This window comes from Eriocheir sinensis, chromosome 19, assembly GCF_024679095.1.
Source record: "Eriocheir sinensis breed Jianghai 21 chromosome 19, ASM2467909v1, whole genome shotgun sequence".
Taxonomy (NCBI): Eukaryota; Metazoa; Arthropoda; class Malacostraca; order Decapoda; family Varunidae; genus Eriocheir; species Eriocheir sinensis.
In genome coordinates this window covers 15,363,252-15,385,010 of record NC_066527.1, presented here as the reverse complement: position 1 = coordinate 15,385,010, position 21,759 = coordinate 15,363,252, and the positions used below count along the sequence as shown (strand labels likewise).

Sequence of the window (21,759 nt, the reverse complement as noted above, 5' to 3'; positions counted from 1 at the left end):
TCTCAGGCAACGGCACTTTTCTGTTCCGGTGGTCATCCTCGCCTTCACGCAGTTCATTGTCCCTGACACTGTCACTGTCACTGTCCAGAACAAATTCAGAGTCAGAGATGTCGTTGTCGTTGCCGTCCGTAGGAAACAGCAGTTTCATATATTTATCAGTTTGTACAGGACGTCGGCGAGGTGCGGGCCTGTACCCCGAAGGACCTGGGGCATGACTGCTTGCAGCGGAAGTACCTGAGAAAGGAGGAATTGGTGTCATAGAGATTCATGAAGTAGGTAAACCAAAAATCGATCTATACATCTATAGTTTACATCAGTAACAATTCACACACACACAAAAAAAAACATATCGCTGGGACCTTGGGCTGCAGCTTTAGGCACATTTCCAGAAGGAGGTCCATTGGCGACATTACCTGGAAGAGGAGGAGCATAATGTTACTTGTTGTTGTTGTTGTATGTTCTCATGCTCGTTGACATGATGGGCTATGGAGGAGCCTGGCAGAGATGCTGGGCGTCGGGCCATGAGGCCCTGCCCAGCTGGTCGGGGGGCACGGGTGCATCTTGCACCCGTAGCCGGAGCCGAGCGAGCAACTCAACAGTCTATAAACTGGCTCCAAGGCCAGGAGAGTTGCTCGCTCGACGAGTGCTGGCGTTCCACTGCATAATGTTACGACGCTTCATGATATACGTACAAGAAATCACTTATAATTTTATAAACTTGTTTACCCCATGCATTTCATCTACGGGAAGAAATGCCTCAAAACGAATGTAAAGTGAAGACAAGAGAGAAAATAATAGGCGGACAATAAATAGTATGATGATGAGGATGGCAACCCCACATAACATAATATGATCTCATTACGTACACATCCTCTCTCTCTCTCTCTCTCTACCCCTCCGTATGATACGTGGCCTCCGACACTAATAAAACATTGACTTCGTTCATCAATTACATTTACTTTACATCAGTAACAATTCACAAAAAATACATACCACTGGGACCTTGGGCTGCAGCTCTAGGCACAGTTCCAGAGGAAGATCCATTGACCACATTACCTGGGAGAGGAAGAACATTTGTTACGACGCTTCATGACATACGTACAAGAAATTATTTATTATTTTATAAACATGTTTACCCCATGTATTTCATCTAAAGGAAGAAATGCCACCATATAAATGTAATATCTATCTATCTTTCTATCTATCTATCTATCTATCTATCTATCTATCTATCTATCTAGAGAGACTTCTAATGCGGAAAATTTTCAAATATTGTTGTTGTTAGTGCTATTGCATTTATGAATCATACAATATTCTTGGAAAACCTGTTTCAAGATATTCTCGTTACAAATATGTCCAATGTATATACTTATACTCAAGAACTACGAAAACTACTACTACTACTACTGCTACCACTATTATTATTACTACTACTACTACTACTACTACTACTAATAATAATAATAATAATAATAATAATAATAATAATGATAATAATGATACTACTACTACTACTAATAATAATAATAGTAATAATAATAATAAGTGGATGACAACATATTATTCTCATAAGTGAAAAAAACAATACAGTTAGTCGTAAGGTATGTAAAAAAAGGGTTACCATTCATAAATAAAACAATACGTCTTGTGAGTGGCAACATTGTCATTCACATATGCCCTATCTCATGAAACAAAAAATATAAAAATAATACGTTGTTTTCCATGCTATGTGTGTGTGTGTGTGTGTGTGTGTGTGTGTGTGTGTGTGTGTAGTTTTCATACCCACCTTTCGCCCTGTCCCGTATTTCTTATCTATTCATTTTCTATTGTTACTGGACGCTTCTTGTATGAAGTGGATATGAAAAGAAAGTGGGAGGAAGCGACAGACGTGGGAGGGAGAGAAAACAAGAAAGGGAGAGGGAAAGGTTATAGGCAAATGTGCAAAAGAGCTGGGTCAGGGGGGGGTTGTGATAACGGTATGGCCAGTTGTGAGAAAGGGTACTTGGAACGACCCGAGTTCGATCACACACAGACACACACACACACACACACACACACACACACACACACACACACACACTCCATCCCACCCTCTTTTACTCCCTTCCTTCACTCATCCAAACACTCGGTGTGTGTGTGTGTGTGTGTGTGTGTGTGTGTGTGTGTAAGACCAGGACAATGACAGGAGTCGGACACGATCATGCGCGAAATGGACAAGATCGAGATGTTTGTGGTTATTATTTTAGTGCATCTATTTGGCAGTCTATCCCCACATCTGTAGCTTCCTCCCTCCCTCCCCTCCTCTCTCACCCCAACCTCCTTCCCCCTCCTCGTCCCTGCCACCCTCGCAGTCCCTCCATCTGAGACCACGCTTTCATACAAGCACGTGTGTGTGTTTTGCATGGTGTGTGTGTGTGTGTGTGTGTGTGTGTGTGTGTGTTATTGAGTTTGTGTGTGTGTGTGTGTGTGTGTGTGTGTGTGTGTGTGTGTGTGTGTTCATGGAAAAATGTTTTAGAGGAAGATAGGGGATAGAACAGCAACAAGTGATGGAAATGAAAGATAAAGGGAGGAAGAAAAAATATTTAGTAGAAACAGAACCAGATTCTCCTGGCTAGCCTACATTTTTATTATCTGCAAGACGCGCAGAAGTACGATCATCATCATGAGACAGAAAAAGACTTTGTTGAATCTGAATTTGTCTAACTTAAAACCATTGCTACGCGTCCTACCTGGCTCTTTTACTATCAAAATCTTATTGACATCCCCTTTATTAAATCCCTTCATCCATTTATAGACTTCGATCAAGTCTCCTCGCAACCTTCGCCTTTCTAGCGAGTGTAGATTTAACTGCTTCAGCCTGTCTTCATAAGGCAAGTTTCTCACCCCCTGAATCATCTTTGTCATCCTCCTCTGTACAGATTCTAACATCTTGATATCCATTCTATAGTAGGGGGACCAGAACTGAACTGCATAATCGAGATGAGGTCTAACTAGTGCTAAGTAAAGTTTGAGAATGACTTCAGCGCTCCTATTGCTTACGCTCCTTGAGATGAAACCAAGTACACTGTTTGCCCGATTTTTAGCCTGAATGCATTGAGCCCTAGGACGAAGGTCAGCGCTCACTAGGACTCCTAAGTCTCTCTCACGCCCAGACCTACTTAGAGGAATGCCATTTAAGGAGTAATTGTGTGAGGGGTTATTCCTACCTACACTCAGAATGCTACACTTCCCGACATTGAATTCCATCTGCCACTTCCCCTCCCAATCATATAGTCTGTCAAGCTCATCCTGGAGAACGGTAGCTTCCCTGTCTGATTGGATTACTCTACCGATCTTGGTATCATCTGCAAACTTTCTGACATCACTACTAATTCCTGTGTCCAAGTCATTGATGTAAATAATAAAGAGCAGAGGACCCAGCACCGACCCTTGTGGGACGCCACTCGTAACACTGCCCCATTCAGATTTTTTACTATTGATTTGCACTCTCTGCTTCCTACCACTAAACCACGCCCTGACCCAGTTCAAAACTTTTCCATCTATGCCGTGAGCCTGTAATTTTAGTAATAGCCGATGATGGGGAACTTTGTCGAACACTTTACTGAAATCTAGATACAATATGTCGTAGTTTTCATCTCGGTCAACCTCCTCGATTACTTTAGTGTAGAAGGACAACAGGTTAATAAGGCAAGACCTACCCTTTGTGAATCCATGCTGTTAAACTATGCTTTTCTAGATGGTCCCGAATGCTTCCGGCTATAATTGACTCCAACATCTTTCCTAAAACTGATGTTAAGCTAATTGGGCGATAATTTGAGGTGGCTGACTTGTCTCCCTTTTTGAAAATCGGCGTCACATTAGCTACTTTCCAATGATTGGGCACATACCCAGAATTAACCGACATCTTAAACATATCGGTAAGCGGGCCACTGAGGACCTCCTTGCATTCTTTCAGCACCCTTGGGAATACTTCGTCTGGGCCCGGCGATTTGTTTTTCTTCAACCTACTAATCTCATCCTGGACTACTTGCCTAGTGATGATCACATCCCTAAACTTGTCGTTCCCTTCGCCCTCATATACCTGACCTCTCTCCGGAATGGTTGTTAGATTTTCCTGCGTGAAAACTGAGAGGAAATAGTCATTCATCATTTGGCTCATATCTTCTCCATTCTCAACGAGCTCACCTGTGTTAGTTTTCAACGGTCCAATTTTGTCCCTTGTTTTCGTTCTGTACAATTTGAAGAAGCCCTTGGGATCGCTCTTGGCCTCGTTGGCTACCCTAATCTCATAATTTCTTTTTGCTAGGCGGGTGTTCCTCTTCACCGACCTGGCTAGCTCAACATACCTACCCCAGAGGTAGGTTTCTCCGTTCTTTGTTTTCCTATAAATTCCTCTCTTTTAAGCCTATCTCATGCTTGAGTCTGCGGGTCATCCATTTGGGGTCGTTATTTTCCTTCCTACGTGCTTGGTAAGGGATATGCTGTCTCTGACCCTCTGCAATTACTCTAACTAAATTATTATAGGTCATTTTTACATGATTCATCTGTCTTTCCGGCTCCAGCCTTAAGATCTGGCCCTCATCCAGCCCTAAGGTTCCCCAATTTACCTCCTCAAGGTGTCTTCTGAGCCCCTCATAATCAGCTCTTCTAAAGTCAGGCACCATCACAGGGTTGAGTTCATGGGTCACCGCCCAGTCTAATTTAAACCTAATTTCCTTGTGATCACTGCCACCTAATTCTCCCCAAACACCTAGCTCACTGATCATATTCTCGTTGTTAGTCAGGACTAAGTCTAAAATGTTATTTCCTCTGGTGGGCTCAGTCACTGCCTGCTTGAGAAAATTATCATGTCTTACTTTCAGAAAATCCTCAGATTCTAGATTACCCACCACGCCTTCCCAATCTATATTCCTATAGTTAAAATCCCCCATTATGCAGACATTTTTGCTCCTGCTCGCCCTGCTTACCTCTTGCAGTAATATAACAGTGTCCTGCCTGCTAAGGTTGGGTGGCCTGTAAAGAACCCCTAGAATTAGTTCGTATTTCCCTTTGTGGACGTCCACCCAAACTGATTCTGAGTCGCCATTTGTTTGAACAGAGTTGTTAGCGGAATATTTAAGTGTGTCTTTAACATAAAGTGCCACCCTCCCTCCCCTTCTTCCCTTTCTATCTTTGTGAAACATCTGGTAACCATCTATTTCATACTCCGACATGAAGTTTTTGTTTGCAGTATCCACCCATGTTTCCGTGATAGCTATAATGTCGAATTTCTCGACACATGCTTTCCCCCTCAGTAGATCTATCTTGTTCCTGAGACTCCTACTGTTGGTGTAATAAGCCGTTAGCCCATCCTTTCTTACATCCTTTCGATTATTCCTGCGCCCCCTAATCCCAGTCTGGGATACATAGCCACTGATGGCAGGCCCTCCCCCCTCGCCTACTCTAAAAAATCCTATAGGGTGCTAAGTGATAGCTCGAGGGAGTCTGCGAGAACCTCCACCCCCTAGAATGACAGGTGCACCCCATCCTTGGCATACAAGGTGCCTTTATCGTAGAAGAGGTCCCAATTATCCAGGAAAAGCCAACCATTTCGCCTACAGTGGGCCGCCAGCCTGCTGTTTACCGCTAAGGCTCTGGAAAGCCATCCCTCACCCACCTCCCTCCTTGGCAACACACCACAGACGGCCGGCACCCCCCCGAAGTCTCTCACTTTGGCGAACGATTCCCTGAAGCGCCGAAATATCTCTTCGCTACCCACTCTACCAATGTCATTACCCCCGATACTGCAGAAGACGACTGGCTGTGTCCCCTCCCCTGCTAAAATTTCCTCCATTCTGTCAGAGACGTGCTGGATGCCCGCCCCGGGAAAGCACACTCGAAGCCTATTTTCCTTATCCCTTGAACAAAAGTACCTGTCAATGAACCTGACTTGAGAGTCCCCAACCACCAGGACTCTCCTCTTAGAAACTGCGTCAGTATATATATATATATATATATATATATATATATATATATATATATATATATATATATATATATATATATATATATATATATATATTTTTTTTTTTTTAACGAGATGTATAACTCATCTATTTCCTCATTAGTCCTGCTCTTTGGTTTTGAGAACGTTAAATATTCTTCATAAATTATAACATGTACTGTTTGTAAGTCTGTCTGCAAGGAGCCGACATTTATCTGGCGTGATTATTACGCTACAGAATCCCACATAACAACAATAACCGTTATGTGAATAAAGTTAAATAAATACTGGACTTGGTCTCGACCCTTGAGCCGTTTCCTTAATGTTCCGAGATACTTACTGCTTCGAACTGGGCAAAGAAGGGAGGGAGGGAGAGGCGGTCAGCCAATCAGCCAGACACTCAGCCCGTCTTTAGAGACACGCCAGTCCTCCTCGGGTGAGCAGCTCGGCCCGCCCTTCCGGTCCGCCGGTTAAGTTGACTGTCTGGCTGCTCACCCTGGTCCTGCTACGGGCTGCCCAGGGCACCCGTGCCTCCGCCGCGCGCACCTGCCGGCGGGGGCGCCCCCCTACACCCGCTACCGAAGCTTGTATTGCCTGACTCTCCCTTACCGGGCCGCCGTACGGCCAAAGACCCGGTTCCCCATACATGGGGATTAATCTTAGCAGCGGCAGCAGCCCGTCTTTTCCTCCCTAGACGCCGGCTGGGTGAGGTGTGTGTGTGTGTGTGTGTGTTAAGTCTTGTTCGTATGTCCCGTGGTATATCATCTGAAGTCTCGAAATGGATTATGAACTGATGAAATAAAATGGAATAAATGACATTACTGAAGACCTTGAGTTTATTATGCTGGTCACCTCTATTTTTCGTGGGTTCTGCAGAGGGTCAGTGCAAGGGTAAGTATTTATCGTGAGTTCTGCAGAGATTCAGTATTCTTCTTGGGTTTACAATTAAAGGATCAGTGCAAGGGTATGCTGGTTATCATGCCACTCAACACACTCAAAATAACGCCGCCTCATCGTGATTCTGACTCAGGGTCGTATTATAAGACATTTCGCCGCACAAGAATACCTATTTGACAAGGGTTTCGTAGGAGTTTTGGGTATTACCAGGAGTAGTCTTATGACCCTGGTGGTAGCGTGACCCTCCTTCTGTACCGTGAACCTCAAGAAACACTCATTAGAACCCGACTGACCCCCTCTTGGACCTTTAGAAATAGATGATGTGAGAAGCGAAAATGTCTTATAATACCAACATGAGTCTCTGCTGGGTACAAGATTAAGGTCACTTTATCCAACATTGAGATTGACTAAGTTGGTCTTTTTCCGCTCTACGTCACCGCTGTTAGATAGGTCAAGGAACAATGCTTTCTTCTTTCTTTTAGGTGCTGTCCATAGCGCCGGTGGGTTTTCTTGAGGGGCCTCTCGGACGACCCCAGCCCGTCAGTGGCGCAGGCGAATTTCTATTTATAGTGGCTGCCGTGATGAATGAGTGATGTATTTACTCTGCGTTGATGAATAGGTCCAGTTCCCCCAGGCCAGTGTGACGGAGATGAGCACCGAGGCCACGCGCAGCTTCAGCGTGTGCCCCGAACTTTACCTTTAGCACACCATCACTTCATTCTATGTGTTCGTCTAGTCGCTCTAGTGTATGGTCCTTGAAGGGTTGGGTTGTCATGCGCTCCGTTGACTCAAAGCATCTGCTGGTCTCCCGGTGTCAGTTTTATCTCCGTGCTGTCATCAAGATCATTATTTTTTATTCTTGTATCAGTTCAGTCTTCGTCTAGTGTATGGTCCTTGAAGGGTTGGGTTGTCATGCGCTCCGTTGACTCAAAGCATCTGCTGGTCTCCCGGTGTCAGTTTTATCTCCGTGCTGTCAAGATCATTATTTTTTATTCTTGTATCAGTTCAGTCTTCGTCTAGTGTGTTCCTTGAAGGGTTGGGTTGTCATGCGCTCCGTTGACTCAAAGCATCTGCTGGTCTCCCGGTGTCAGTTTTATCTCCGTGCTGTCAAGATCATTATTTTTTATTCTTGTATCAGTTCAGTCTTCGTCTAGTGTGTTCCTTGAAGGGTTGGGTTGTCATGCGCTCCGTTGACTCGCAGCTGTTTCATCTCCGTGCTGTCACCATGAACATATTTTTTTTATGCTTGTATCCGTTAATTCACTCTCCTCAAGGTCAAGGCTGATATGGTCCGAAGGCGGTATGACACTTTTTCCTGTTATCCCAGCATTGCAGCGTTACCAGATCATTGCATACCTTCTCCGAACGTTGCATCTATATCAGTCTCAGTGGCCCCAAAACTATCGTAGCTTCACCAGTAACGATATCCAATCAAACATAAAAGCATAAAACCATAAAGCACCGATGTTTTCTTATGCACTTATGAATCAGAAACCGAAAAATACGATATGATAAGCAAGTAGTTGACTCCAGCCGTGCAAGGATGTAAACCGCTCACCGCTGTCACGATTCAGTCACTCCCACACACGTCATGCACACGATGCTGAGGCTGCTCCTGCTGGGGTTGGTGGCGGGGGCGGGGGCGGGCGGCGTGCAGGTGACCCTCAGCGGCGGGGTCTTCAAGGGGGAGACGCTGGAGGCAGGCGGCGAGCGGAAAGTGTTCTCCTTCAGAGGGATTCCGTTCGCCAAGCCTCCCGTCGGCGCCCTCAGGTTCAAGGTATTTTTTCTTCCATTTTTTTTTCCTCCATTTTTTTTCTAGTTATGTTTTGTTTTTGTTTTTCGTTTTCTTCCACTTTTTCTCTATTATCCCATTTTTTATTTTATTTACATAGGTGTGTGTGTGTGTGTGTGTGTGTGTGTAATTCACCACGGCCAGATCACGAGATGGACTCGCTTTCGCCAGCAGGTACCCTCACGACGTGAGCAAGTGCTCATTATTGTTGATCTCTGGGTACTGCCAGGACCTCACACACCACACACCCCATCCTCCTTGCTCAAGAGGGGACAGTAACCACTCCTAGCAACGGAAAGAATCCGGCTTGAGCGGGGCTCGAACCGCCGCCTGTTTGGCCGTGAAGCCTTGTAGAGCGGCGCTCTAACCGATTGAGCTACCGGTGTGTGTGTGTGTGTGTGTGTGTGTGTGTGTGTGTGTGTGTGTGTGTGTGTGTGTGTGTGTGTGTGTGTGTGTGTTCTTTAGGACCCAGAGCCTTCATTCTCATTTTCCTTTGCCTTACCTCTCTACAACTTGCACTGAGAAAGAGATGAGCACAGAGGCCACGCGCAGCTACAGTGTGCCTTGTTTTTCCAGGACCCGGTGCCTTCAGAGCCGTGGGAGGTCGTCAGGGAGAGCTTCACGCCACCCCAATGTCCTCAGGTCGATTTCAAGAACCTGATGATGACCGGGGAGAGGAAGATGGCGGGCGAGGAGGACTGCCTCTACCTGCACGTCTACACTCCACAGGTGAGCCAGGTGACGAGGCAGCTGGGAAAGGTGAGGCAGGGTGGGGAGGGTGAGGCAGGGAGGTAAAGTAGGAAGAGATGGTGAAACAGGAGGTAAGGGTGACGTAGGCAAAGATTGGTTTACCAACAGAGTGGTAGATGAGTGGAACAGGCTTGGCAGTCATGTTGTGAGTGCCAATACAATAGTCACATTTAAAAATAGATAGGATAAAGTAATGAACAGTGATGTTAGGTGGGGTTAGGATCACAGGAGCTGCCTTGTACAGGCTTACCGGCCTCTTGCAGACTCCTTACGTTCTTATGTTCTTAAACAAGGAAGGAAAAGTGAACTAGGGAGATGAAGATGAGGAACCATTGAGGCCTTACCTTTTACGCTCCGACTCCTTCCTGCTCTTTGCCAGCTGTGTGGAGACGAGCCGCTGCCCGTGATGGTCTTCCTCCACGGCGGTGCCTTCTTCATGGGGGGGCCTGACTTTCTTGGAGGCTCCCCGCTGCCGCTGCTGACGAAGGACGTGGTGCTGGTGGCGCCGCAGTACCGCCTGGGGACGCTAGGTAAGTTTCTGTGTATTAGCGCGCTGGTGTTAGGTTCCCATGTTCTCCCCTTCCTATCTTCCCCACGCCCATACCACCACCTCCTTCACAGGCTTCCTCTACACCGGGGACGATGTGATTCCCGGCAACATGGGGCTCAAGGATCAGACACTGGCGCTCCGCTGGGTGCAGGAGAACATCAGGAGCTTCGGCGGCGACCCAAAGCGTGTGACGATCTACGGCCAGAGTGCCGGGGGCTCCTCCGTCCACTTCCAGATGCTGACGCCCAAAGCTGAAGGTTAGTGGAGGGGAGGTGTCTTTCTTTCATTCTTACTATAAGAACATAACATAAGAACATAGAGGAACTGCAAGAGGCCAATTGGCCTACACAGGGCAGCTCCAGAATCCCCCCCACTACTCACGATGGGTGAGGTGTAGTTTCAGGGGTTACAGGTAGAGGCTTGATCCTCGTTTACCTTCGGTACGGGCGTACGCTCCAGTACCCTGTCTCCTTACTGCACCCACACCTCACTGCCACCTGTCATCCTCGTCCATGAAGCTATCCAGTCCAGCTATCCTTAAAACACGCTATCGTCCCTGCACTAACTATGTGATTGCTGAGTCTATTCCATTCCCCCACCACCCTATTACTAAACCAATGCTTGCCTATATCTCTCCTAAATCTATATTTTTTTAATTTAAATCCATTACTGCATGTTCTATCCTGCTGGCTAATTCTCAGTACTTTACTTATATCGCCTTTGTTGTAACCCTTAACCCATTTGAATTTGAATTTGAATTTGAATACTTCTGTCAGATCTCACCACACTCTTCGTCTTTTTAGTGAATGTAAGTTTAGATGTTTTAGCCTATTTTGATATGGGAGGTTCCTCAGCCCCTGAATCATCTTGGTCATCCTCCTCTGAACTGATTCTAGCATGTTGATGTCCATTCTGTAGTGTGGGCACCAAAACTGGACATCATAATCTATGTGTGGCCTAACTAACGCTAAATAGAGTCTGAGGATGACCTCTGCACTCCTGTTGGTTACCGTCCTGTTAATAAAGCTTAATACCCTGTTAGCCCTATTCCTCGCACTAATACATTGCTTCCATAATTTTAGATCAGAGTTCACTAACACTTCCAAATCCCTTTCACACTCTGATCTGCCTATCGCTGTGGAGTCTTAACTATACCCGTGTAATGGGTTGGGTGTTCCTACACTAAGTACGCTACACTTGGTGATGTTAAAATTCATCTGCCATTTCTCTGACCAAGCTGACAGTTTGTTGAGATCCTCCTGCAGTGCTCTAGCATCCTCCCCTGTCCTAATAGTGCGTCCTATTTTGGTGTCATCTGCAAATTTGCCTATGTCACTAGTTATCCCATTGTCTATGTCATTGATGTAGATAATGAATAAAAGCGGGCCTAAAACTGAACCTTGAGGAACCCCACTGGTGACATTACCCCATTCGGATTTTTTACCATTAATGTTAACCCTCTTTTTCCTGTCGCTAATCCACGCCCTAATCCAATCAAATACCTTCCCTCTTATTCCATGAGCCCTGACTTTATTTAACAGTCTCTGGTGAGGTACCTAATCGAAGGCCTTACTAAAATCAAGATAAACTACATCATAGCTTGCATCATTGTCAGCTGCCTCGTATACTCTATTGTAAAAGGATAAAAGATTAGTGAGGCACGCCTTTCCTTTAATAAACCCATGCTGTGAGACTTCAATTAAATTATGTCTGTCAATATGGTCCCTAATACTATCAGCTATTATTGACTCAATCATTTTACCTATAAGTGATGTCAAACTAATCGGCCTATAGTTTTCCATAGAAGATTTGTCTCCCTTCTTAAATATTGGAATAACGTGTGCCTGCCTCCATGAAACAGGCACCACCCCTGTGTCTAGTGACTTCCTAAATACTTCTGTTAACTGCCCACTGATTTCAGTTTCACATTCCTTTATTACCCTGGGGAAAAGTTCATCTGGCCCTGGCGCCTTAGTGACTTTAAGTCTATCTATCTGTCTAATCACGAGCTCCCTACTTATGTTGATGTCGGTTAATCCTTCTACCTCTTCTCCCCTGTAGATCTGTTCTCCCTGAGGTATATCATCTAATCTTTCTTTGGTAAATACAGTTAAGAAATATCTATTTAACGCCTCGCTCATTTCCTCATCTCTATCAATCAGTGATTCTCCTGACTTCAGCGGCCCTATCTTATTCCTAACTTTGGTCTTATAAAGCTGAAAGAAGCCCTTTGGATTGGTCTTTGCTTCCCTGGCAATTCTAATCTCATAATTACGTTTTGCCATACGCGTGTTCTTCTTTACTGTTCTAGCTAAATCGTTGTAACTATCCCTTAGGTGAGTTTCCCCCCTTTTGATTCTAACATATAGTCCTCTTTTCCTTCCTATTTCAGTTTTTAGCCTGTCTGTCATCCATCGCGGGTAATTACCTGTTGACCTGACTTCCCTGTGAGGTATAAACTGTTTCTGCCCTAGTTTAATCTCCCTGACCAAATTATTGTACTCACCTCCAAGCTACTGACCTGACTAGTGACCTCACAAGAGATTAATGCCCCTCCCTGCTCTGGGTCCTGGTCTACCTCTGATCTTACTCCCCTAATCCTTTGCAGCTGCTTTCTTAACCCCTCGTAGTCCGCCTTCCTGAAGTCAGGTATTAATGTGTTGTTACTGCTGACTCTGTCCTCCCATTTAATATTAAATCTAATTTCCTTATGATCACTGTTACCTAATGAATCCCCAACCTCAATGTTGCTTATTATGTCCTCTCTATTAGTTAACAACAAATCCAAAATATTTTCTTCCCTCGGTGGTGTTCTAATTAACTACTTAAGGAAATTATCCTGTATCACATCTAACAAATCCTGTGCCTCTTGGTCTCCGGATAAAGTATCCCACTCTGTGTTCCTATAATTGAAATCCCCAATTACACACACATTTCTATATCTTGACGCCCTTCTAATTTCTTGTAAAAGGGGTTGGCTACTGTCCCTGGTAAGGTTGGGCGGTCTGTAAAGTACTCCGATTCAGAAGGAGTAGGTAGGAAGACACCTACCGAACGGGCGCAAGCCACTCCCGGTGAGGTATATATGGGAAGTGAGGAGGGTGCTGAAGCCCTCCATAGACACTTCCCATTACCTCATTAACCGTTTCCTTATTGTCTCATCTACACCAGAGAGTAGTTCAGCATGCTCTCAAAAGACAGATCCTCTCTCTATCCACACCACACTACATTCACACAACACTCAAACCTTTTCCCAAAATTAAAAATTCAAAATGGCGTACCATAACAGAGCCTCGGAGTCCCCGCCTGGGGGCGACCACAAATTCCCCCAGTGAGGACTCCCTTTCTGGCTGCCGACCTGAGAGGTGTCTTGATAACTCCTCGAACCTTCTTCTTATCAGTTTCTGCAACATTCGCGGTCTTCATTCTAATTTCCATTCTGTAGAACACCATCTCTCCTCCTCTAAACCTCACCTTCTCTTCCTCACCGAAACACAGGTTTCTGAGGCTACTGACAGCAATCTCTACTCTGTTCCCTCCTACTATCTCTATCCTCAATTTCAATCCAAAGCTGGATGTTGTGTCTACGTGCGCAATGACATCACTTGCTCTCGTGCCCACGACCTTGACTCTTCTGAATTTTCCACCATCTGGCTAAGACTTCATTGTCATTCTATTACTAAATACATCTGTGCTGCTTATCTTTCACCTAATTTTACTAACTATGTAAAATTCTTTGACTACCTGAACTCTAAAGTGGAGCACATCTTGACCCACTCTCCCTTCACTGTAATCTCCATCCTAGGAGATTTCAATGTTCACCACCAGCTTTGGCTTTCATCCTCTTTCACTGACAAGCCTGGTGAACAAGCCTACAGCTTTGCTATCCTCAATGACCTAGAGCAGTTGATCCAGCACCCTACACGTATTCCCGACCGTCTTGGAGACCGGCCCAACATACTAGACCTCTTCCTTACCTCTAACCCTTCTGCTTACTCTGTCAAACTGTTCTCTCCGTTGGGCTCCTCCGATCACAACCTTATTTCTGTATTCTGTCCTATCGCTCCTGTACACCTTCTGGACCCACCGAAGAGGCGATGCTTCTGGCATTTTGCTTCAGCTCGGTGGGACGACCTGAGAATGTACTTTTCCGATTCCCCGTGGAATGATTACGGCTTCCAGGATAGAGACCCCTCTGTGTGTGGCCAGCGCATCACAGAGGTGATTGTCTCAGGAATGGAGGCATACATTCCACGTACTTTCTCTGCTCCCCATGCTAAAAAGCCTTAATTGGTTTAATCACGCTTATTCTCGTGCTGTCAAAGATAGAGAGGCAGCTCACAAAAGGTACCAGAGCCTTCAAACTCCCGCTAACCATGACCTTTACATTTCCGTCCGGAATAGTGCCAAATCTATTTTTCGACTTACCAAAAACTCCTTTATCCATAGCATATGTCAACACCTTGCTTTCTCTAATTCTTCCAGAGACTTCTGGCACTTAGCCAAAAATATCTCCTCCAATTTCATTTCTTCCTCTTTCCCGCCTCTTCTTAACCCAGACGGCAGCACTGCCGTCTCTTCTATCTCTAAGGCTGAACTCTTCGCTCAAACTTTCTGTAACAACTCCTCTCTGGACGATTCTGGGCATATTCCTCCTACTCATACCCCCTCTGACTCCTTTATACCTGTTATTAAGATTCTTCCTAATGATGTTTTCTATGCCCTCTCTGGCCTCAACTCTCAGAAGGCTTATGGACCTGATGGAGTGCCTCCTATTGTCCTTAAAAACTGTGCTTCCGTGCTGACACCCTGCCTGGTCAAACTCTTTCGCCTCTGCTTATCAACATCTACCTTTCCTTCCTGCTGGAAGTACACCTTCGCACAGCTAAGCCTGTGTCTAAGAAGGGTGACCGTTCCAATCCCTCAAACTACCGCCCTGTAGCTTTGCTTTCCTGTCTATCTAAAGCTTTCGAATCAATCCTTAACCGGAAGATTCAAAAGCACCTTTCCCCTTCTAACCTTCTATCTGATCGCCGGTATGGGTTCTGCAAGGGGCGTTCTACTGGCGATCTTCTTGCTCTCTTAACTGACTCTTGGTCATCCTCTCTTAGCCGTTTCGGTGAAACTTTCTCAGTTGCACAAGACATATCGAAAGCCTTCGATAGAGTCTGGCACAAGTCTTTGCTTTCTAAACTGCCCTCTTTCGGATTCTATCCTTCTCTCTGTTCCTTTATCTCCAGTTTCCTTTCCGGCCGTTCTATCTCTGTGGTGGTAGACGGTCACTGTTCTTCTCATAAACCTATTAACAGTGGTGTTCCACAGGGCTCTGTCCTATCACCCACTCTCTTCCTGTTATTCATCAATGATCTTCTTTCCATAACAAACTGTCCTATCCACTCATACGCTGATGACTCCACTCTGCATTATTCAACTTCTTTCAACAGAAGACCCTCTCAACAGGAATTACATGACTCCAGGCTGGAGGCTGCAGAACGCTTAACCTCAGACCTTACTGTCATTTCCGATTGGGGTAAAAGGAACCTTGTGTCCTTCAATGCCTCAAAAACCCAATTTCTCCACCTATCAACTCGACACAATCTTCCAAACACCTATCCCCTATTCTTCAACAACACTCAGCTGTCACCTTCTTCAACACTAAACATCCTCGGTCTATCCTTAACTCAAAATCTTAACTGGAAACTTCACATCTCCTCTCTCGCTAAATCAGCTTCCTCAAGGTTGGGCGTTCTGTATCATCTCCGCCAGTTCTTCTCCCCCGCACAGTTGCTATCCATATACAGGGGCATTTGTCTGCCCTCGTATGGAGTATGCATCTCACGTGTGGGGGGGCTCCACTCACACAGCTCTCTTGGACAGAGTGGAGTCTAAGGCTCTTCGTCTCATCAGCTCTCCTCTTACTGATAGTCTTCTACCTCTTAATTTCCGCCGCCATGTTGCCTCTCTTTCTATCTTCTATCGATATTTTCATGCTGACTGCTCTTCTGAACTTGCTAACTGCATGCCTCCCCCCCTCCCGCGGCCCCGCTGCACGCGACTTTCTACTCATGCTCATCCCTATACTGTCCAAACCCCTTATGCAAGAGTTAACCAGCATCTTCACTCTTTCATCCCTCACGCTGGTAAACTCTGGAACAATCTTCCTTCATCTGTATTTCCTCCTGCCTACGACATGAACCCTTTCAAGAGAAGGGTATCTGGACACCTCCCCTCCCGAAATTGACCTCTCTTTCGGCCACCTCTTTGGATTCTTTTTGTGAGCAGCGAGTAGCGGGCTTTTTTTTTTATTGTTGTTTACTTTTTTTGTGCCCTTGAGCTGTCTCCTTTGTTGTAAAAAAAAAATAAAAAAAAGCTTCTCCTTCCTACCTATTGTTTCTACCCAGAGGGATTCTGTATTGCTATCTACCTTGATTGAGTTGTTAATGACACACTTAAGATTGTCCCTGACGAAGAGTGCGACCCCACCCCCCTTCCTGCCTATTCGATCTTGGTGGAATAACTTATACCCTTCAATCTCTAATTCTGGGAGAAAGTGTCTGTCTGCAGTGTTTATCCATGACTCTGTGATCGCTTTCATATCAAATTTCCCTACGCACGCCTTTCCCCTCAATAAATCTATCTTATTCCTAATACTTCTACTGTTTGTATAGTACACATTTAGACCTACCCCTTGCTTTACCCTGCAGCTGCTATTATTATTATTACATTTAATGCTCCCACTTGGTATTGCCATCTTAGGCCCCTTCTTACTTACCCTAAAAAACCCTGCAGGGCCCCCAATCCACGTTCAAGGGCATCAGACAAGATCTGTACCCCCTCCTGTGAAAGGTGAACCCCGTCCCTCTGGTATAGGTGGTTCTTGCCAAAGAAACGGTCCCAGGCGTCGACAAATGTCCATCCATTGGCTTTGCAATAATCTGCCAACCTGCAGTTTAATGCAATAGCCCTGGACAGGCAAATGCCACCAACCCGCCGCCTTGGCAGAACCCCACACACCACAGGAATCCCGCCCTTGGACGTAACTCTTCGAAGAACCTCCCTGTAGCGACGCAGAAGCTGCTCGCTACCTAACCTGCCTATGTCGTTCTCGCCCACGCTCAGGCAGACGATGGGTTTGACTCCCTCGCCTGACATGCACGACTCTACACTATTGCTGACATCCCTAATCCCCGCCCCTGGAAAACACACCCTGGTCCTACGTTTCCTATCTTTAGCACAGAAGGCCCTATCTAACAACCTGACCTGGCTATCCCCAACAACCAAAATGTTACCTCTGGGCAGGGATTTGTCAACTGCCCTCCTCTCCTTCACCTCCTGCTCCTCCACTCCTTCACCTCCTGCTCCTCCACTCCTTCCTCCTCCTTCGGCTCAGAGAGAGCCTGGGAGGAGTTGCGGCACTCCACACCCACAGGATTGGTCCTCTTCAACCTTATTAAGCGGTTGCCATGGCTCTGGACTACCTGCCAGCCCCCATCTTGTGGCGGTGTACTATGTATATCGCCTGTCTGAGGACCTGATGAACGAAGGACTCGATTTTCCTTCCTCATGGCCTCCACAGTCCTCTCCAACTCTTCTATTCTCTCCAAGAGAGAATTGACCAACTCAACTGCACCCTCACCGGCCCCGCCTCCTCCCTTCACTGCACCACTGTAACTCATCCCACCAGACATGGTCAACCCAAGAGTTAGCCAGAGCACGTCCTATCACCTTGAAGAGCTGAGGTGAACTATTTGTCTTTCTCTCTGGTTTCTCTACTTTTTTTTTTTTTACAACAAAGGAGACAGCTCAAGGGCACAAAAAAAGGAAACAATAATAAAAAAAATGCCCGTTACTCGCTGCTCCCCCAAAAAAGAATCAAAAGAGGTGGCCGAAAGAAAGGTCAATTTCGGGAGGAGAGGTGTCCTGATACCCTCCTCTTGAAAGAGTTCAAGTCGTAGGCAGGAGGAAATGCAGATGAAGGAAGATTGTTCCAGAGTTTACCAGCGTGAGGGATGAAAGAGTGAAGATGCTGGTTAACTCTTGCATAAGGGGTTTGGACAGTATAGTTTCTCCTTCTCTGTCCCTCACTACCGCACCTGCAAAATTACCTAGCTGTCTATTTCTTTAATTTTCTCTCTGCTTTCTAATTTGTCATTTTTTGTTTGTGTTTGTATTTGTTTTCTTTACTATTTCTGTTTCTCTTTCTCATTCTGTCATTCACGAACAATTTTTTTCTCTCTTTCTTTACGTCAGTCTGTCGATTTGTCATCTCTACTCATTCTTGCTTCTCCTTCTCTCCCCTTCACTCCCGCACCTTCAGGACTCTTCCACCGCGCCATCATGCAGTCGGGCAACGCGTTAAGTTGTTGGGCACTCCGTCTGGATGACCCCAAGCGCGTGGCAGCAGGTGTGGGCCGCCAGGTGGAGTGCACAGGTGTGGAGGTGGACGGTCGACTGGACAGCGTGGCGCTCCTCAACTGTCTCCAGAAGGTGCCTGCAAGCGACCTCATGCTGGCTAATGTGCAAGGCGAGGTGAGTATTTATATGGTCGTATTATAAGACATTTCCTCGTCCAGCAACACATATTTGACAAGGCTTTCGTAGGAGTTGTGGGCATTTCCAGGAGTAGTTTTTGATCCTGGTGGTAGTGACCCTTCTTCTGTACCGTGAACCTGAAGAAACGCATATTTGACAAGGCTTTCGTAGGAGTTGTGGGCATTTCCAGGAGTAGTTTTTGATCCTGGTGGTAGTGTGACCCTTCTTCTGTACCGTGAACCTGAAGAAACGCATATTTGACAAGGCTTTCGTAGGAGTTGTGGGCATTTCCAGGAGTAGCTTTTGATCCTGGTGGTAGAGTGACCCTTCTTCTGTACCGTGAACCTGAAGAAACGCATATTTGACAAGGCTTTCGTAGGAGTTGTGGGCATTTCCAGGAGTAGCTTTTGATCCTGGTGGTAGTGTGACCCTTCTTCTGTACCGTGAACCTGAAGAAACGCATATTTGACAAGGCTTTCGTAGGAGTTGTGGGCATTTCCAGGAGTAGTTTTTGATCCTGGTGGTAGTGTGACCCTTCTTCTGTACCGTGAACCTGAAGAAACGCATATTTGACAAGGCTTTCGTAGGAGTTGTGGGCATTTCCAGGAGTAGTTTTTGATCCTGGTGGTAGTGTGACCCTTCTTCTGTACCGTGAACCTGAAGAGACAATCATTAGAACACGAATGACCCCCTCGTTGACCTCTAGAAATAGGTGATGAGAGAAGCGAATGTGTCTTGTAATACCGACCTAGGTGTGTGGGTATGGGTGTGTGGGTGTGGGTGTGTGGGTGTGGGTGTGTGGGTGTTGGTCAGCGCTCCCAGTTTGCCGCACTCAGCATTACAACCTCAGCAAATCGTATTCGCTGATTGCTGACTCACATTAACTATTATATAAGCCCAAACAGGAGCTCAATCCGGTTCTCATGAGTGTTTTTTTAGGTTCTTAAAACTATCGTAAACACACCAATAACGATATACAAGCATAGTTATCGTTAAAATTGTTGGTTGGACTCTGCTGAACTCATCTCCACCCCACTCCACTCATCTCCACCCCATTCCACTCCATTCATCTCCACCACTCCACTTATCTCCACTCCACTCCTCTCCACCCCACTCCACTCATCTCCTCTCATCCCCACTCCACTCCACTCCATTCATCTCCACCACTCCACTCATCTCCGCTCCAGTCCACTCCACTCCCATCAGACGTGAGACAACTTTGTATTATATTCCCAAACACCAAACTCGCCGTTCCTTCTTGATCAACACAAAATTCTTACATCAGATTTTCCCATTCTCATTCCCGAGACAAACTCCTCCACTCCACTCCCTCCGCTGCCATCCACTTACTCCCAGCTCAAGGACAAAAAACAAAAGCAGAAACAAGAAACTCCACTTCATTTCATTTCACCTTACTCCACTCCACTCCGCTCCACTCCCAACAGACGTGGAACAACTTCCCTCTTCACATGGCGCCGCGCGTGGACGGTGACTACCTGCCCGACCACCCCGCCAACCTGATGCGGGAGGGGCGGTACAACAAGGTGGACGTCATCTCGGGGATGTGCCGGGACGAGGGGGCTAACTTCGGGCTGGGTAAGTGGAGGGGGGGAGAGGAAGGGGAAGAAGGGCAAGGAGGAAAGGGGAGTAAGTGGAGGGAAGGGGAAGAGGAGAGATGGGAGAAGGAGGGGCAGGTGGTGAGGGGAGTAAGTGGTAGGGGGTAGGATAAGAAGAGGAGGAGGATTGGGAGTGAAAGGAGGAAAGGGGAGTAAGTGGAGGGAAGGGGAAGAGGAGAGATGGGAGAAGGAGTAAGTGATTGCGGGAAGGGGGCAGAGGAAGGATGGGAGAAGGAAGGGGAAAAGAGGGAAGTAAGACTCCTCCCTCTCCCCACAGCCGCCCTCACTCCACACCACCACCCTCCCATTTCTCTCCCCTCAGAATCCCTCACCACGCCGGAGGGGGAGAGGCTGTTGTCTGAGTACCCGCGGTTTGCCGCCTACTCGGTGGGCACGGACCAGGACGAGGAGCCCTACTACCTGGCGCGAAGGATCCACTTCCACTACCTGGGCGCCGGGAACATTACCTTGACGCAGAGCAACATTGACCGCTGGATTGAGGTGAGGGCCTGAGCTGGGAGGGTGTGATGCGGGGGGGGGTGGAGGTGGTGTAGGTGTTTTTGTTGGTGATGTAGTTGTTCTTGTTCTTGTTCTTGTTCTACGGGTCAGTTTTACGGTCCAATACAGCAAGTTTGTAAGCTCCCCAACCAAACACAAAATACGACGAAAATTCCTTGTATAGTGTTGGCATTGCTATAAAAAGGAGGAAATTTTAGGAAACTATACCGGAAAGTTCATTAGTATCTGGTATTGAGTAGAAATAACGGACCACTGTGGAGAAGACAGTTTGGTTGGGGCGCTTACAATGACCCTGTGTTGGACTGGCGAACTGGCCCTACGACTCGTCACTCTCCACAGATGATCGGGGACGCCCTCTCTTTTCCGCACAACCTCGCCTCGCAGTTCCACGCCCGCGACACCGCTTACGGGCACGGCATTTACTTGTACCAGCTGGACCACCGCGGCCAGAGGAGCCTCCTGGATATGATAAAAACGACGCTTGATACGAAGTGTGAGTGTAAACTTCTCCGTCTTAACAGTGAGAGAGACGTTGAAAGGGAGGCAGAGAGTTAGATGTGAAGGAAGGTGGGGGGTGGGGGGAAGGGAAACAAAGATGTGAAGGAGAGAAAGAGACTTGAAGGAAGGGGTGGGAGAGAGAAAAACAGAGATACGTGTGGAAGAAGAGGTGGGAAAGAGAGAAGGAGAGTGTTAGTGTGGTACGTTCCGTGGGATGAAGCCCCTCACCTGCGTCCTTCCAGGGGTGGCCCACGGGGACGACCTCCAGTACCTGTCCAATGACGTGTTCGGCGCCCCGCCCCTGGAGCGCCTCGACGACCAGTTCCTGAGCGAGGTGATGCTGAGGCTGTGGACGACCTTCGCGGCGACGGGGTGAGCGAGAGAAAAAGATTTACATAGATTTACACAGCTACTCAGACCACACTGACCCTATGGTCCAGACTATAAAAAAAAAAAAAATAGTTGGTAAAAGTGGGAGGAGAGGGAAGAAGTGTGATTAGAGAAAGAATGTGAAAGAGAGAGAGAGAGAGAGAGAGAGAGAGAGAGAGAGAGAGAGAGAGAGAGAGAGAGAGAGAGAGAGAGAGAGAGAGAGAGAGAGAGAGAGAGAGAGAGAGTAATACCC

The 21,759-nt window shown here is 46.6% G+C and overlaps 1 protein-coding gene across 4 annotated transcripts in view; it reads left to right on the top strand.

Moving 5' to 3' along the window:
- LOC127000768 (acetylcholinesterase-like) overlaps positions 1-21,759 on the top strand; it is a 55,600-nt gene that overhangs the window by 32,736 nt on the left and 1,105 nt on the right. For 2 of the 4 annotated variants that reach the window (XM_050864801.1, XM_050864803.1), the window contains exons 2-9: positions 9,249-9,401; positions 9,802-9,952; positions 10,044-10,229; positions 18,290-18,501; positions 19,950-20,100; positions 20,443-20,621; positions 20,979-21,132; positions 21,380-21,509. In XM_050864801.1, the coding sequence (XP_050720758.1) occupies positions 9,249-9,401; positions 9,802-9,952; positions 10,044-10,229; positions 18,290-18,501; positions 19,950-20,100; positions 20,443-20,621; positions 20,979-21,132; positions 21,380-21,509 (1,316 nt within the window). Of the gene's footprint in view, positions 1-8,283; positions 8,658-9,248; positions 9,402-9,801; positions 9,953-10,043; positions 10,230-18,289; positions 18,502-19,949; positions 20,101-20,442; positions 20,622-20,978; positions 21,133-21,379; positions 21,510-21,759 lie in introns of those variants that run through there. The other 2 variants (XM_050864802.1, XM_050864800.1) reach the window with 2 other exon arrangements.